General features: G+C 46.7%; 6 protein-coding genes across 6 annotated transcripts; 5 read left to right on the forward strand and 1 right to left on the reverse strand.

Moving 5' to 3' along the window:
- Nucleotides 1–1,566: 1,566 nt before the first annotated feature.
- On the forward strand, nt 1,567–3,664 carry F5891DRAFT_1030174 (major facilitator superfamily domain-containing protein). Its single transcript, XM_041361559.1, has 7 exons — nt 1,567–1,824; nt 1,882–1,947; nt 2,002–2,162; nt 2,218–2,352; nt 2,411–2,570; nt 2,624–3,158; nt 3,208–3,664. The coding sequence occupies exons 1-7, from the start codon at nt 1,669–1,671 to the stop codon at nt 3,462–3,464; spliced, it is 1,470 nt and encodes a 489-aa protein (XP_041226700.1). The 5' UTR covers nt 1,567–1,668; the 3' UTR covers nt 3,465–3,664.
- Nucleotides 3,665–6,069: 2,405 nt separating this feature from the next.
- On the forward strand, nt 6,070–7,312 carry F5891DRAFT_979682 (uncharacterized protein; the record flags this gene model as incomplete). Its single annotated transcript, XM_041376913.1, has 5 exons — nt 6,070–6,097; nt 6,242–6,347; nt 6,372–6,708; nt 6,743–6,985; nt 7,055–7,312. The coding sequence occupies 5 exons, from the start codon at nt 6,070–6,072 to the stop codon at nt 7,310–7,312; spliced, it is 972 nt and encodes a 323-aa protein (XP_041226701.1).
- A 344-nt stretch (nt 7,313–7,656) lies between these two features.
- On the reverse strand, nt 7,657–8,802 carry F5891DRAFT_1223707 (uncharacterized protein; the record flags this gene model as incomplete). The annotated part of the gene is made up of 4 exons (XM_041369467.1): nt 8,614–8,802; nt 8,492–8,494; nt 7,873–8,433; nt 7,657–7,808 (listed from the first exon to the last, which is right to left on the reverse strand). The coding sequence occupies exons 1-4, from the start codon at nt 8,672–8,674 to the stop codon at nt 7,657–7,659; spliced, it is 777 nt and encodes a 258-aa protein (XP_041226702.1). The 5' UTR covers nt 8,675–8,802.
- A 2,149-nt stretch (nt 8,803–10,951) lies between these two features.
- Nucleotides 10,952–11,143, forward strand: F5891DRAFT_911525 (uncharacterized protein; the record flags this gene model as incomplete). Its single annotated transcript, XM_041373632.1, has 1 exon — nt 10,952–11,143. A coding segment is annotated over one exon (192 nt), but the record flags the coding sequence as incomplete, so codon positions are not given.
- A 91-nt stretch (nt 11,144–11,234) lies between these two features.
- Nucleotides 11,235–11,426, forward strand: F5891DRAFT_908086 (uncharacterized protein; the record flags this gene model as incomplete). The annotated part of the gene is made up of 1 exon (XM_041373582.1): nt 11,235–11,426. A coding segment is annotated over one exon (192 nt), but the record flags the coding sequence as incomplete, so codon positions are not given.
- Nucleotides 11,427–14,880: 3,454 nt separating this feature from the next.
- On the forward strand, nt 14,881–15,258 carry F5891DRAFT_936818 (uncharacterized protein; the record flags this gene model as incomplete). Its single annotated transcript, XM_041374064.1, has 2 exons — nt 14,881–15,077; nt 15,147–15,258. Coding segments are annotated over 2 exons (309 nt in total), but the record flags the coding sequence as incomplete, so codon positions are not given.
- Between the last annotated feature and the right edge of the window lie 2,727 nt (nt 15,259–17,985).

The following is a 17,985-nucleotide window of genomic DNA, read 5'->3' on the forward strand; positions in this document are numbered from 1 at the left end:
TTCCCATCGCTGCTTCGAGTGTAGAGGTAGACTGCCACTGGTCTGCGAGGGGTAGTATATGGTCGTCCGGAGCCCAAGTTGCGTGACTCACGACTCGGGTGTAGATCTTGATCCAGCATGGTCATGACCATGTGCCGGACTATGATTCAATAACTTACAAAGTCTGATAAATGTCGCCGGGGCCTCTGTAAAAGCAGGAACACAATGAAATTACTGACAATGTGAAAGGTGCCGGTTCCAGAGTGCCCGGAAGGAACCGGCACCACACGTCCAGCTGAGCGAGAGTTTTTCGGCTCCTCTCTCTTCGTTGTTTCTTCTCCGTATCACACATCCCACTCGCTCGTACCTACAGCTTCCTCGCTCGTTTCTCGTATTTTCGCCCTCCCTCCACTCCCATTATCGTCGCAACTATAATCACATTCATGTCATATTGGATTATATCTCGAATATCCGTACATACATACCTATCATCGTATCTAGCAGCCTATCTTATCACATATAATGGTCATCCGACAATCCGCTGTCGAGTTTGTTTCCCGCCCACCCGGCGGCAATCTCGCCAGCGTCCAAACCGAGCTAACGCTCGGACCCAGCCCAACCGCTGTTGGATTGACCTCTGTGCCGCCCGATAGACGAAGCTGGACACTCAGAACACATGCATGCAATTGTAGCATGCCGATCAGTTGTCTGAACGCGAATGACATGTGCGCGAACGATAGTGGCCTGATTGTCACGAGTCTTGTAAGAAAGATTCTCTGTGGCGTGCTGTAAAGTAGGAGTAGTGATGGGGAACAAACATCCAACCGGAGACTGATCACGAGCTGCTCGTTGAACTCGAAGAACACAAAGAACGACGGTCACAGACTCCGGGGTCCTTGTTTGGCCGCTCGGCTCAATTTGGTCGGAGTTTTGTTACGTCAGCTATTCCTTTCTCTCCTCGTGCCTGTCACCCGCTGGCCTCATGATACATCATGGTCATTTTGAGTACTTAGTTGTGGCCGCATGCGCGATGTCTCAGCCATGAATGAAAACTCCGACCGAAGCCAATATTGAATACCCCCGATTATCTCGAGTCACAGTAGCGGTAGTACTAGCTTGTAGTAGTAGAAGTTCTTGAGTATACCGTATACGGGGCAACTTGAACGGAGGTACTTGCTTTTACGTTTGTAATTCCGAGCCTAACACTTTGAGCTTGTTCACATATAGACTGATCACGACGAGCTAGCAGCGACCGCCGAAAAGTCATCGAACCATTGGTCACATTCATCGCCTGCGGATAATAAATAAGTACACGCGCGATAGGCATGGATACCGCAGCCATCTGTAGCTAGACGTATTAAGTTAATGCATCATCACAAGCAGTGCACTACCGCCATGCTGTAGCACCGTTGTAAGTAATGTCCTCACTTGAAACCGTTCAATGTCGTTGATTCTGCTCTATCTAATCTCACCTCGCATGGACACAACCGTGCACGTGAGGGTTACCAAGCCAATGAGATTAGGCAGCCGCGTGGGATCTTTTAAAATTAATGATCGTGTTTCAGCTAGTCCTAAGTCAACATGCCACAGCATGCCACCCGGTGATCGCGCCTTGCTGCATTGCATTGGAACAAGTTTACATTCTAAAATGAGCTACATCTTCCATCCGAGTTATTCCATCGTACCACCATGATTGCACGGCAGGATGAGGAGACACCTCTTCTCCAACGACCAGAGCAGCCAACGACTAAGACACCTCTACCCTGGGATCAATTTTCGATCGTACTGTTCTTGGAGACGTTAGATCCTCTTTCTTCTCAGACCCTTTCCCCGTTCACTCCCCAAGTGAGTGCATTCCCTTTGCTTACACTTATATCTCACCACAATTGGAACTTTGTTAAGCTCATTAGAGACATTGGAGTGACTCACGGAGAGGAGTCTCAAGTTGGTCGTTATGTCGGCATCCTTGTAAGCATGTCTTCGTCGTTCCTTCCCCTTCATTCGTTCCTAATATTCCCCGAGCAATCGTCATACTATGTAGCTCATGCACTGACTATTTTTCATTGGAGTCAACTGTCCGACCACGTCGGGCGCAAACCTGTGATACTGATAGCTCTATTAGCAATTTCTGTCTCGATGTTTTCGTTTGGGTTGTCGAAGACTTTCCTTGATCTGGTGATTAGGTCAGCGTGTTCAACTTAATACTTGTGATCATCGATCACTGATATTCTTGACCAGTCGTGTTGTCTGCGGAGCATTTGATGCGAGCAATGCTATCCTCAAGACCATGGTGATGGACATCACTGACATGACCAATATGCCTGAGGCATACGGTTATGTACCAATTCCGTGGATGATCGCAAACTCAGCCGGGTAGGCATACATCGATACGTATTGCATTTTCTTTTTCACTGAAGTTCACGACATCTAGACCACTCATTGGCGGCTCGCTCTCCCGACCAGCAGATGTATTCCCTAGCATCTTTGGGCGGTCAAAACTCCTGAAAGCCTACCCATATCTCCTACCATGCTCTATTCCGGCATTGTTTGCATCAACAGCTTGGCTAGTCACGTATTTCCGTCTTAAAGAGGTGAGTGTGGCGCTGAAACTCCATATCTGGACCACATTAAAGGTGGTTACAAGAGCACTTCTACCAGGACATCACTTTGGGAGCTGATTAAGGGAGGATTCTTCGGACAGCCACACAAACCTCGCCAGCCATCGAGCAATGCTATAGTTGATTCTGGTGCAGCGGATCCTGACGCAGTCCAATCAAAGCCGCTTTCGTTGCGTGCTTTGCTTACCCCGAAAGTGTTGAACGTAACAGCAAATTATATCACCATGGCCCTGTATCATATGGCGTTTAATTCGATCCTACCTGTTTTCTGTGCGACACCGATCGAACTTGGTGGTCTTTCCCTTGACCCCCCTCGCATCGGCGCTTTGCTTGCAGCACAAGGCGTCGCACATGGCATATTTCAGCTACTTTTCTTCGCTCGTTTGCATGATCACTTCGGTGCAAGAGCTATCCATATCGCCGGCGTTACCTCCGGCATACCCATCGCCATTTTATTTCCAGTGATCAACGCTCTGGCCCGAGCCCATGGCATAGGTATGGCGGTGTGGTTGGGTGTTGCCGTTCAGCTTGCGCTGTCGATTAGCTTTATCATGTGCTACCGTATGTCAATCCAACACTTCCGACGTTTTACTTTACTGAGAAGTCGTAGCTTCCATGGCATTGTTTATCAGAGCCGCCTCTCCTAATCATGCTTCGCTCGGAGCAACCAATGGAATCGCGCAGATGGCTGCCTCGGTAGCGAGGATCGTCGGCCCGGCGTCTGCAGCTTCGGTCTTCTCTTATTCAATACAGGAAGGGCATCATGCGTGGCTGGTATACTATTTCATGATCACAATTGCACTTTTCGCAGTATGTACTGCTCTATTCCTTCCCCGTAGTCCTAGTGTGTGGGAAGATGATCAATAATATTATTGCGAATGGCATGGCTCAACATCGTTGTATACATTACGGTTACGTAGAATATTGAGAAGCTCTCCTAAACTCCAGTAATTTAACACTAAACAGATGCTATGCATCACGAGCGTTCTGCATGTGGTGGAATAGGAACCCAAGGGGGACATGCGGTGTTTTCCTTCTGGTGGTGGGAATAAACAGATAAACAATGATTTGGAGCAAATGATAAACGAGTGTCAATTGACAGTTGATGGTCATGCATAGTATCTGCTGGGAGTATATGTGATTCACCACACCATTTGTGTAAAAGTAGCTGTAGACTTTAGAGTAGAATGTGAATATTATATTGACTGAATTCAATGTAAATGATGTTACAGTTTATATACTACATTTCACTAATACTATGTTACCGGTCCTTGAATGGACTCATGTCTATCTCATGCTACAATTACAAATACTGTCTGTTTCAGATATTACTGGTCATTCAGTAATCACAAATGCTCTTCCCCACCTGTGATTCCCACCGTTGTTGTCCTAGAAGTAAGGCCTAGTAAGGCTCCAACTGTTTAGTTTATGTCTATGATTTTTTGAGTAAATAGACGTAAACAGTAAGTAGATGTATACTACCCAGTTTAAACAGTTTATAGACAGTGAAAAGTTTCCAGAATATTTCGATCCTGGAATGTCCGGCCCATCCGAACATCCAACCCATGGCTGACTTAGCATCACGTGTAGTTCCCATGTACCTGATACGACAGTGACATGTAAATGATAACCAAAATAGGTAAGCACGCTTGCGTGCATTGCCAAAACCTTTGTGCTCACTGTTGCACACAGCGAGCTCAATTATTTTACCATTTTCACACATTTTTTTATAATTCTTTTGTATGTCATTACATATTATATATTTCACATACTCATAATTGAATGAATACTACAATGGGTCCTGATATTCCAGGATTGAGATGTCCTCTCCACCTCATCCTTTGGGCCTCAACCTATTCTAAAAAGGCTCTTGAGAGTTGGTCACGGTGTCAGCCACAACATGCGTGGTGGCGCTGTGAGTCACATGGTAAGTTGTGACTGTGATATTTATTATACATGCAAGTGGGTTGGATGGGTTGGATGGGCCGGATGTTCAGATGGGCCGGATATTCCAGGATCGAGATGTCCTCAAAGTTTCAGTGCATCAGGAAAATGTCAACTTACTTAATCCACCTTTTTTGGACATTTCATGTCTTTTCAAAAATGAATGGCCTTGAAATCAGTTATTTTTCTTAATTCACTGCCTGATCCAAACTTATGTGTTCCAATATGTTTTATTAACCTAAGAGACATGTTCAAAAACATAAAAACATAAATTTATTACCAGTAAGTGACACAGAGTGCTGATTATTTTGATTTATTTGTATTTTCAAACCTTCTCCTGAAGTGGTGATCTTTACAAATTGTGAACTCCAATCATTGTAACAGTATGAAATAATAATAAACTATTCCTGATACTCAAGTTGGGACCAGGCAGTGAATTAAGAAAAATAACTGATTTTAAGGCCACTCATTTTTGAAAAGACATGAAAAGTCCAAAAAAGGCAGATTAAGTGGGTTGGCATTTTCCTGATGCTGTCCACTTATTAAAACCAAAGAGGCCTTCATAGTTTCACACACATTGATTATGTCACAGTAGCTGCTGCATTCCTATACTCCCTCTCCTTGCCATTTTTCTTCACCATATCAACTTCTGGTACATTCATGTCACCCAAGGATCAGTCTTTCCAGAACAACTTGCCTGTGTGCTCAATGAAACCTTTTCACAGAATAGCTTCTTTTTTTGTGAAGTTAACCAGTCACCTCAGCCATCTGGCTTGTCTGCATCCCCATACCTGCCAATACCAGCACCTACTCCTTCTATCTAAGATGATGGCCAATCTTCCACTATGAATCAAAATCCTTTCTCTCCTTCACAATCTCATAGCTTCTCCTTTGCCTTATGATTTGAATGACCCCATCAGGCTCAAGATTGTTAAAAAGTTGTTGCAAGGCAAAGGAGAAGCTATGAGATTGTGAAGGAGAGGAAGGATTTTGATTCATAGTGGAAGATTGGCCATCATCTTGGATAGGAGGAGTAGGTGCTGGTATTGGCAGGTGTGGGGATGCAGACAAGCCAGATGGCTGAGGTGACTGGTTAACTTCACAAAAAAAGAAGCTATTCTGTGAAAAGGTTTCATTGAGCACACAGGCAAGTTGTTCTGAGAAAGACTGATCCTTGGGTGACATGAATGTACCAGAAGTTGAAATGAGTGAATTAGAAGTATGGGTGTGAGGCTAGGGGTAGGTACAACATCCATAGTGCTGAATGTTATTTGCACATTTCAAACTCAGCTGGAAATTTCCAGACCCCTATCTTTCCAGACCCCTATCCAGCCTACCAGGGCCAAAGAATTATTGGAAGATGTAGTCATATGACCAATAGTATTAGGTAATATAGCAAATATTGTAAGGGTATTTTGTAAGTAGGTTAGGTTCAGGTACCAGTTGGGAACCCATTTTCAAAGTTATATACCATATGTAACTATCTGTTTTTAAAATTCAAAGGCCATATAATAAGATATCAGTAGCCATGAAGGATTCTGAGGAAGCTCATGAAGGTCAGCTGCTGGTATAATTCTGTTGTACTTGTCTATACATGTATGTTTCTGTCTGCAAAGTAATATATCTAGCATTTGTTGTAAAATATAATGTTGTTGGGTAAAATTGTTCCAGCTCTCTTATCTCCTCACCATGCCATATAGATAGACCTGGAGTCCCACAGAATAACATTGTTTTCCTGGCGAACTGGGCTTTCCCACACATTCAGCCCGCCAATGTCATGACCCGTGCTCGCCGCGTACATGCAATGTGCGCATTGCCAATATGGTCCAGGCACACGGGTCCTGCCCACCAGAGAGCTATTGCAAGAATGTCTGCAAATTGTTTTCACCAGTTCTGGCGGGCTCCATGGCATAAGGTCGCCAAGCGTCTCGCCAGGCTTGTCATCCAGATTTCCATCCCATGCTTGAGCTTTTTGTCGCCGGTAAATCATAGGAATGGTGTCTGCGGCAGCTACATGGGCCTGCTACTATATGGTGCTTATCGAAAGTGGGCCCATCCCGCTTGCCTGATTGTATTTGGGCCCACACTCATTGCCTGGTTACACATCCTAGGCCCATCGTATGCACGGCAGCAGGCTCCAGGCCTGCCAGTGCTTTACGCAATCACGGTAGTGCCCATGCTCGACATTGGACATCACATAGGCCCATCCTGATGGGGAATGTCACTACCCGGGCCCACCCATGGCCATTTCAGCCATGTCCAAGGCCCACCACTGTGTTCGGAACTCACGGATGGGCCCATGCTATTCAGCGGACATTACACGGGCCCATGCAGAAGGAGGAAGTCATTGGCCGGGCCCGCTTGTGGCCGTTGTGACATCTGCCGTGGCCTGCCCGTACCGTGCGCTAACTGGGGCAGGGCCTAACACATGCGTCAAATTTCCGGTGGGCCCACCTGTAGTCACCGAGATGCATGTGGATGGCCGCACTATCTCACCGATGTTACTGTAGTAGGCCCACCTTCCCACATACCTCAGAAGGATGGGCCCATCCAAGCCATTGGCTGTCGTGAGGGCCGACTGCCTACAGACATACATCACCTGGGCCCACCCACACCGAAGGTACAGGAGCATGGGCCTGCCCGTCCACTCGGATACCGGAGCCAAGCCCATCCGTGAAACCAATGTGGGCCCACCAATGGACGAAATGGCCGTTTATTTGCTGGTGTTCGGTCACAGCTGTATGGACGTGCCGATGGCATTGCCAACCTGATCAAATTCAATATCATCCCGCCGACAATATTATTTATCCCGCCGACAGTATTATTTATCCCACCAATATATCTGAATTATTCTGCCGATATACCTCTTTGAGTGCGCCGCATTGAATTACACCGCCGACAATGATGTACCCAAAACCCCGAAAACCATGGGCAGAATGTTATCTGCATTGCCTGGATTCAATGATAATCGCGCCGCCGGCTGAGGTTTCAATTTGCATTTACTGGCCGTCATTTAGCGGGATATTTATTTGTTTTCGCCGCTTGCAAATCATTGGCGACAGTAGGAATATCTTTTCTGCTATAGTATGGGCCCACCTGTAGATACAATGTTCCTCTATCCAAATCCCTGTGGGCCCACTCCAATGTCTCGAAGAATGTGACCCATGGGCCCACCCATAGTCACTGGGTACACGATACCAGTGGGGCCCACACAGAGGCATAGACATACCCATATAATGTGGGCCCATGGTGGGCTGGCCCATATCACTTGGAAGAAATGTCAAGGTGGGCTGGCCAGTAACTAAGGAGGTATGTCACTGAATGGGCTCACACTTCGCGTACAACGAATGCATGGCTGCTTGTATGGTATTGAAAAGCAGGGTCCATCTGCCTTCTGCTGTTGCCGATGTCTTGACTCGCTTGTTGTTCGGATTCTTGTCATTGTATTCTTGAGCGTTGAAGCTCTTGTTGGTGTCAGGTGCTGTCAGGGAAGAATCCAACCCCTCCACTTCTGTGTCGGTCAGCGCGGACACCGCCGTGCTTGTCTGCGAACGCAGCTTCGTCTTCTTATGCGGCATCTTCTTCCTGCTAGCCGAAGTCCTCACCAAACTCCTTGGTTGGATGTTCTTCCTATCCAATTGCCACGTGCCGCCCGCGCCCCTGGCAGCAGGTATGAACACAGGCACTCCGGTACTTTTCCTCCCTGAGCTAGACTTAATTGGTTGATACATAATGGTACCGATACTCTCTGGCGTGAAATCTGATTGAGCGAAGATGGCGTCCATGACGGACTCAACATTTCGGGGGAGCACTTTTTCCTCCCACATAACGTTACCGTCAAGTTCTTCGTCCAGGACCTGGTTCATCTTGTTTTGGTTGTGAGGTGCAGGGACTACATTGGTCGTAGTGATTGATGCGAGGAGGCATCGGCAATACGATGTTGTGCTTACTACCTGTTGCATGGTGGTTAGTTCTGAAAAGTAAGCAATTGATTAGTTTTGCAATTGATTAGTTTGCAGATTGATTCTAATCTACTGATCTGTGAAATTTTGTGTTTCGGTCAGAAACTCACGGTGGCAGGCATCGACCTTCCTGAAAGGGAATAAACAGGCGTGTGCTGTCACCTCAGGCATCACTTTTCGGTACCAATAAAGGGTCTAAGAGACCCACTTTCTATGTCACGGAAAAGTGGTCCAAGAGACCCAACCTCTCTACCATCTATTAATACCATGCCCCTTAATATTCTTTTGCACCTCTTGCGTGGCCTTGGCGCCACCACTGGTAGGCACAATAGCCACTTGCGAAATGCTCCAGGGCCACTGGCACCACCACTGGTGGGCACAATGATCCATGATCATAGCCTCGTGCGAAATGTTCTAGGGCTACTGAGCTTTGTATGAGGAAGGATGGGAGATCGAGCACATATAGTTGCTCCTAGTGTATTGTCAAAAAGTATAGATCAGTGGGAGGCAAATTATGATCTACATCGATGTATTAACCCTTACACACCAATCATGGGTGCACCATCAACTACCAGATCAATTTAACCTCTAGGATGTTGCTCTCGCCTACAAATACTCAAAGAGCTTTGCAGCTGAACGCGAAATGTCCGGGTGCACCCCGGTATCAGCAATTGTGAAGGTGCCTTCAGCAGTCGCGAACATGGTCATGTCTGGTAGGTAGACAACTGCCTCTACTCCGTGCCCAGTCTCGATTGGACACCATTTTCCGACGCAGTCTTCATTGTAATTGTATGCCCCGTCCGTCTCGCGATGAATTTGCATGTCCCAACCTCATTCCACTATCATCACTTCCGCTAACCACTTTCTTCCTGGATATAACACTATGGTCCATACTCCGCTATTCCCATCCCGCAAGTCGTCTCCTATCTTTTCCCCACTCTTCAAGTTTCATATCCAGAGCGAGCCATCTCTTGAACAAGTTATCATTCGTTATCCACATGGTAAATGTATAGCGTCCTGGACCCATTCGGTGTGTCCTTCAAATTGCCTCTCACCAGCCAACTGCTCCACGAGCTCGTCATCTCCGAGTTGCTAATGCTCGTGCGTATGATGTACATTCTACTGTATGAGGAGATATGCCGAACCCTATTTAGCTACATGCTACTTCGCGGATTTAGTCCTTGTTGGTATCTCCTGTAACGGATCATGGCACAATGGTCAAACCGATAAAGTGTTCGCACTCCGCATCAAGCCTTCAACGTTGTCAACTCGAAATAACCTGCAGAATCCTGAACTAGCTGCAACCAGAATGGGCCTCTGAGAATCTCGCTCATGCGCATCTGACCTCCTTCTATTGGGCACACCCGACAACACCCAATGGGTAGCTGGCTCCGTTCAATGTCTATCAAACCTTATAATCCTTGATCACCACTACCAACTGTCAGTTCAATTGACATTGTTCCGCTCAAACACCCTATCATTGATGCATCCATACATAGACTCGGACAACAGACCCATACACACAGATCCGCAGTACCCACACATAAGTTATGTTTACTTCAGAGGAACTTCTCACTAATTGACATCGACATGTAAAATGGAAGATGTGAAAGATATATTACGCCTGTGGTTGTTTGATAGGCTATGTACATAACTGACATGGGCGTTGGCTGATATGACTGGCTGTCACGGGTGCAGGCGAGGACGACGCTCAAAGTTCATTGAGGTCAATGAACTGATGAGTTCTCGCTATCAATCATGCTGATTATGGTGCTTTCACATGGTCATATGTTGCTTTACATTCATTACTTGTCTTCGGCTGATAATGGAGCAGTACTCAAGCAGTGACCGGGTCAGTCTCTAAGCTGTCTTTGGTCGGTCGAACTTGAGTGGGATCAAGGTTTTCGTTATAAAGTCATATAAAGTCATGTATAATGTCGGAAAACCACCGCAATCAACGTAAAGCACCCTGAGGATACTCGGTGTGTTTGAAGCTGTTCAGAAGCCTACGAAATTCGAAACTGATTCAAATGAATTTTCACAGGCTACTTTTGAACCGCCAAAGACTGAAATTCACCAATTAGAATTAACTATCTAGGTCCAATTTCTACAGTATGCCCTCGTCACTGTCATCTGGACCTCATCCTAGTTGTCGCAGTCAGTTTGGACTTGGACGTCAGTCCATCAGTCCACAGAAGCCCCGAAACAAGATGACAACGCAAACATTGGTAGAGCTACCTGGTGCAGAGGCCAAACGACCCTGAACTAATGAATCCAGATAGCAACACCTCGAAACCATCTCTCCCACCTCCACTCAGTGCTACAGATGCGGTACCTGATCCCGTTGATAATTTTGTCACAGATGATGTGGAAATGTTAGTGCCAGAACAAGAATCGGACTTCAGCCCAGGGGAAGCGCTGTTGAAAGACCTGAAACGTCGTATTTGGCCCGACAGGTCGACTCAAACATTATACAGCTCGTGGTCAACACTCATTCCTACTCTCATCAGAGCCCAACTCCAATACTCCGCGCGAACGCATGGTAAACCCTTAGAGAAAATCCAGAAAGTCATCTCAGCATGTGGGACTCTGCAGTGCGCATCAAAACAGACAAGTCTTCTATGTTTGTTTTTAGACCATGAGCGCTGGAAAATATACCAGAGAAGATGTTTATATTGACGGTTTACTAGGATTTGAAACTATTGAAGCATTGAGCTGCCAGTGTTCTTCCCTTCCCCAAGTTCTTATCCACCACGGCTTGTTCCCAACAGCACCTTTGCAGCCTCGAATGGCAGTTTCCCTTGAATTACTGTCCTTCTACCGGGCGTTGTTTGAGCGTTCCTGCGATGCAATTAATGCACTCACATGCGCTCTCAAGACATATTACTTCCGTAGAGGCTTCCAATTGACAGATTCTAAAGTGAGTTTATTTAGTACACTACGTGAATACTAATGATGTGTTTCTAAAGGGCAACGAAATACGAGAACCTTTTCGTCGCGGCCTTGGCCACGCGGTGCAATGGTACGACATTCTCCAAATTGAAGTCGAGCACCAAATCGAAGACCTTCTCAAACGATGCCGGGATCAGGTTACACGATTCGAAGAAGCATCACCTGAAGTTAATTCTGACGCTACTAGCACTTCCTCGCCATCTTGCAACCCCACCATCTCTCATGACAGAGACCTACCATCTAGTCATCAATCACACGATCCCAGCGATACCGTCTTCTTCCCACCAGTGCTACACCGAGGCCGGTGTTCATCAGTTCTTGCGCAGCGATGTCCTGCGTGTTTTGGTGGAATATTCCACGGGAGACTAACTGAAAAAGGTGCTGACATACACGTTGCGACTGATGAAAACTTTCATCACCAGCATCAGTGCTCAGCGGGTGATTGCCCGCATTTTTATGAACCTACTTACTTTCTACCCAAAGGGTTTGTTGATGAGGTGGGCCACCGAATTCATGCCCAGCGTAAACGAACCCCCAAGGCATGCAACCCCCTTGTACTGGATGAAGCTATCAACCTGTGTGAGGGTGCTTACGAAGCAGCTGATGGGAAGAAACAGAAAGCTGCTATGGATAGTTTTGATGATACGGGGGTTATGGCCCTCATTTGTCGCCATGATATTCCATTGTTTTTTGCTAACATAGATTCTCCTGGCAAGCAGCAAAAATATTCCATCGCGCTCCTCCAACATTTGTTTTCATTGCTGCCTCCCCAGGCTACTGTTACTCTGCTGTATGACATCGGTTGTGTCCTTGCGCGATCACTTTCTAAGGTAAACTCAACATTTATTTCAATATTTATTACTTAATTGGCTTATTGATAGTATGAGATTCTGCCGGAAGATGTGACCAACTGTCTCCGTTTCGCCACCACGGCCATGCATGCCTATGGTCACGAGTGGGCTTGCCAGTTGGTATACAATCCGAGGATGTGCATTGGTCTTGGCTTGTCTGACAGAGAAGGTACAGAAAGACTGTGGTCGCGGTTTGTTCGGCTGATCAGCATCGAAAGGTCGTCTTCTGTGTGTCGTCATTTCTGTATCTCTCTATCTATTATTAAATTCACTCTAGCGCCAACGTCGAATATGGCTGTTTGATCGTCAGGCAACTGCAATTGGACAAGAGATGCGCATGGACCTTGGTGATTGGATCAAGCGCCGTCTAAGACGCGGCATCAAGGACCAAGGAGCTGTAGCGCAAGAAACCCTCACTCAATGTCAAATTCCTATTGAAGAACTGCGGTCACAATGGCACCATCAACAGAAGTCACAATTGTCCATATGCACTCGTAAGTGTCTTCGCGTCTGATGTTGGGACTTGTTAATTCCTTGTCCCAGATGCACCTGCTCGACTCAAGAAAGAGCTAGACACTGTCCTCTCCCTACAGGCCGACCTCGACACCTCACACAGGGCACTACAGGCCGCTAAATCTATTTTGGGCCAAGAATCGGCATCCAACGACACAATACAAGCTCTTGAGAGTCTTGCGAGGGGACATGACCGCTTGATAGACAAAGTGGAAACCCTCTATGCATCTCTTAACATTCATGAGAAATTTCCCGAGCTCCAGAGCATTGATCTGGAGTTTGTGCGAATATTGCTTACAGCTCACGACCTCAAAATGAACATACACAAGCGGGCGATTGCCAGTTTCTTCGAATGGGATAAGCTCGACCGAGCAGTGGGTGGCGCTCAACAAGCCTTAGGTAATTGTTTGCTCTTCGCATCGCATGTAATGTAACAGAATTTTCTCAGGAACTAAGCTTCACCAGCAGACGAGGAAGGCCATAGCCAAACGGCAACCCGCGCTCATGACTGCCATCAGAAAGTTTAACTCATATTGCGAGCAGTTGGAATCTCATTATGATGTATCTTCTGGCATTCCGCTACCGTCACCTCTTCCAACGAAGCTTGCAGACTTGCGTGCTGATCCCACACTCATGGAAGATGTGTGGATCACCCCTTCAGTTGGTGAGGTACCCCGGTGGTTGGAGGATTGTGAGGCGAGGGATGGCATACGCGCGCTTCTTAAGCATGATCACTGCCAAGAAGAACAGCTGCGACTTCGCACTGAGGCAGATAATCTGTGCCGTTTTTTTGGAAAAGAGTTGGCCGCACTCGAACTCGCTGTTCGCTATTCTGGAAGTACGTATTAATATATGGAACACAGTTTGTTGCCCAGGTGAACAAAGCACAACGAATTGTTCTTGGCATTTCTGGCAACTCTCTACATACTACCATCACCTCGACCCATACTACCATGTTAGAATCGCCGGACTTAGAGGGTGACGATGATCCAACTTTTGTTGAAGATATACCACACGTCAACTCAGACCAAGCTGCCCTCGCAGACCTTCTGGAGGGTGATATGGGGCCCTTAGATCATGACGACGCCAATGACACCACAAATTTCGGCAACATTGTCGATGTGAACATTCTCCAGTGGGATGTCTCTGAGGTAAAGTCGCTTGCTTAAATTAAATCTGGCTTTTGTAACCCATTCTGTTCTTCCAGAATCTTCTGATCGATGACTACATTCCACCTTGTGAATCGAACATTGTCATGCCTGGCACCCTTACAGCGCGAGTCCGACCTCCTTGTGACGGGTTTCCCCATCAGATTTTTGAACCAAAAGACATTGACATTCTCCGTTCACCCACAGCATATCTTAACGACGTCTGCATTAACAGTTGCGCTGCTCTACTCTACTCCGAACTCAAAGTTCCTAATGTCTCTTGCGTGATACTCTCCACTCACGATCTTCCACGCATCCGATACAATGCGCCTGACGAAGTCATCTGGCATCAATGTTCATGGACGCATTATTGGGAGAAGAACATATGGGTGCTTCCTATACATCGACCCTCCTGCGTTGGGCATTGGGTATTTTGTGCCATTTACCTGCCCTCCAAAGAGTTGCACCTCTTCAATAGCCTTGGGAATCAAAAGCCTTGGAAACACGATGTAAAGGTGTGTTATTATTATTAACATCTGAATAACAAAATGAATTACAAAAAGGAGATAATGAAATCAATTGGTCGGCTCGTTCTACTGGCATGCAAACATCAGTATCACCTTCCTGTTGACCTCAAAGGATGGGTGACTCGACAACTCAATGTAAGTCTCTTCACCTGATGAGTCCAACTAGTCTCATGTCATGTAGATCCAACCTCTTCAAACCAACAACCACAATTGTGGCATCTGGGTTTTAGCTGCAATCATTGCTGTGCTTCGTGGGCGGCATGTCACAGGAGTACGTGAGGCTGACATTGGTAATCTATGGTATTATCTTAGCACCCTCGTACTTTCACTACCATCAGATGTCCAATAAATGTTTTAAATTTGTTGTATGATCAATTACCCCCACCCAGTGTAAGCAGTGTGGTGTCAGATTTTTGGATGATACACTAGGAAAGAAAGAGATGGAGGATCATCTTTACATGCACTTCAGACAAAATTGTAAAGCAAATCAGAGCCTTGGCCATGGACATAGTCGCAGTTGGTTTGTCGACCTTGATGTACAATTTCCCTTCTTGTTGGACCCCAAACATACTAACCGTCTTTCGTAAGATCATCATATTGGGTTAATGAGGGTCGTGTGGATGTGAAAGGTAAAGGCCATGCTGACAGTCAGAGCTCAACCTACAGCCAATAAGGCTGCGCTTGCGGTAGATGCAGCACAACATGATGCTGAGCTGCCCACGCTGTTTGTTGTTGTGCCATCGGGCGACAAAGCAAAGCCCTTGTATATATTATACTCGCTGACATACATATGGATTCTCGCCAGTAGCTAAGCAATCTGCCCTCTTGTCGGTAATCTAAATTGTTCTTGCTAACCCCTACAGGTAACACTTGACCACGAGCTCATGTCTCGAGCATCCCTGCAAGTTAGCGACACAAGCACAAAGCCCTTCCCAACCTGCAACCAACCTCTTCTCTGCCTCTCGAATCTCCATAAGAATCTTGGAGGTGTCTGCCGCCTTATGCATGTCAGTGCGATGGCTGCAAGCCTCTCTTTGGATGCGCAAGTACTATGGTGGGGACTGGAAGGGTCCGCGTGACCATGGCTCACACATGTTCCCGGCCTCCACCAGTGGCAGGCTGAGCTAGGACGTGGCTCTAACCCCACTCTGAACAATATGATGCACTTCAAGTCCTTTCCTGGTAAATCGATGTGAAGAAGGAATAGTGACTGGCCAGCAAGCAAGCTAGAGCACTAATAAAATCCTACTGAGTGCGGGTGTGCTATATCGACCCAAGAGGATTGCTATGAAGCACTTCCTTCAAGTAAAATGCGAAGGGAGTAGATGTGGAACGCAGAAGAACGAATGCGATGAACAGAAAGTGAAGCCGACGGTAAGAGCGAAGGCGAGAGCCCGAGCCCGGTGAAGGCACGATAGGAAATGAGCGAGAGCGAGAGGTTACTAGGTAATGTGCGGTTCCACGGGTAGCGGCTAGGTATGGACGAGGGTTATAGCCGAGGTATAACTAGGTATGGAATGCTTAGTCTGAACCCGTGTACGGTACAGATTCGCACAGAGCCTAGGTGAGGAACTTAGATGCGCGTTCTCGGAGCGGTCGAGAAATGCGCGGGTTCAAGTAAAAGAGAGTCAAAGATTGTCAATTGGTCAAAAATACTAAGAACATCTAAGTGACTTTGCGAAACAAGGGATAGCATCCGAGGGAAGGGAAGTACTTGACTGTATGTAACGCGCGAGATTTTATCCTACTGCGTGAGTCTCTGGAACCTGTAGGCGAGACTTGTAGCGATGGAACGAGGCAGATAAGTAATATGTAATGTGAACACGCACGGAACGAAACACGCGGATACATGTAATAAGCCATACCACATTATTAGTCAACCCGAATAGAAATAAACACGCACCAGCAAAACTCGACGGACATGGAAGGACATGGACGGATGGAACGGAAAATCGGACCCGAGAACAGAAGACCATCGGATTAAGCTCAACCGAGGAGGGCTTTGTTGTTAGAGGCATAAGGAATGGTGTTAGCGGGTAACTTCCTATATCTCCTGACACAAGTATGAAAAGACACTCGTTCCCGCCCAGCGCAGGTCCGAGCGTCACATCGAACTGTGTCATAGTCATCGAGGGATATGGATGCTGATCACAAAGTCGATGTCATTTGTACACCTGCAACATATGAATTCCAGTCTCATCTGAATTCTTTAAGCTCCTCCAGGTAAGTAGCCTTGGTAGATAGGCTCGACAACCAGTGCTACTAGTATCAAAGGTTGCAGCATCAACCGCGGGACTCCCGTGCACCTTCGATACTCAATGTAATGCCCTGTATCTCCCATCCGTTGAAATTCAAACATAAATGTTTGTACCGTTCACCTTCCTGTCTCCATTGCTGCTGCATCCTACATGTGGCTTTCATTCAGCGTCGTCTCAGCATGAGGATGCCAAAATTCCAGTTGGCCGATTAGGGTTCCTTGGTGAGAGAGTTTAGGGTCTGGATGTGCTAAAGGCCACCAGATCCAGGATCTGGAGCTTCCTATCCCCCACTAGCCTTTCCCTGACCGTAAACTACCCTCCCGGTAGGTCATAGTTCCCAGCTGGCCGGTCACTGAACGCGGTCGCAGTGAACTTTTACTCCCATCAGGTATATAGTATAATTCACACCCGAGACAAGAATGATTGCGATAAGAGAATACAATGAGGGAATCAGTTAATCTGGGATGCGAAGACAGGCTACCCACGATCAAATAAAATATGACCCGTGGCATTTGGAGCTTGGCCTAGACTCATATGGCTCGATTAGGATATTACCCAAACAACTGTGATGGCAGCCTCTTTTTGAAGGGTCACGATCCCAAGTCCACTTTATTTCCAAATGACTGCCTCCTTGCGAGTACATCATGGAGAACAGTACGTTCGTGCTAATGACAGGGGTTGTATTACCTTTTGATGTCCTTAGTTACAAAACACGGTGAGGGGCCATTCCTTGGTAACCATTGAGTTGCATCGATATTTAACCTTTTTGCCGTCAGTCACATAAAATGTCCGGCTGCCGGCAGTTAAGAGCACTTCAAGAGCTCGTCTTTGACTGTCTTCTTTCTCGTCTGCGTAAACTCCCCTCCCTATGACGAGCAAGGAGTATCTGACATAAGCATGGGACTTTCCTAGCCACCGGCATCTATGAATAGACCGGGAACATCGGCACTATGTCAGGATGTGTCAGGTTGTCGCCAGGTAAGCTTAAAGACCCACAATTATTCACAATTATTCATACTGGCAGGGAACACTCAAAGCCCCTCGACTTAGATCAGGTACACCGACACAGTGGTACGTCTAACGGGCCTGACAACATGGGAGCCTGGAAGACAACCATGAATTATAGAAGCATCTCAACCGCTATCGAGTTCTCCCCCATCAGTACTGGCTGCGGAAAGGGTTTCATAAAGGGTATCAGACTATAACTTTATAGATACGCTCACTGAATATATA

The sequence above is a fragment of the Suillus fuscotomentosus genome, assembly GCF_016647785.1.
Source record: "Suillus fuscotomentosus strain FC203 chromosome Unknown F5891scaffold_23, whole genome shotgun sequence".
In the NCBI taxonomy this organism is placed as follows: Eukaryota; Fungi; Basidiomycota; class Agaricomycetes; order Boletales; family Suillaceae; genus Suillus; species Suillus fuscotomentosus.

Coding starts and splice junctions, on each gene's coding strand:
- F5891DRAFT_1030174 (XM_041361559.1), top strand. CDS start 1,669: ATGATTGCACGGCAGGATGAGGAGACACCTCTTCTCCAACGACCAGAG. Junction 1,825..1,881: donor TTTCCCCGTTCACTCCCCAA/GTGAGTGCATTC, acceptor AACTTTGTTAAG/CTCATTAGAGACATTGGAGT. Junction 2,163..2,217: donor TTCCTTGATCTGGTGATTAG/GTCAGCGTGTTC, acceptor ATTCTTGACCAG/TCGTGTTGTCTGCGGAGCAT.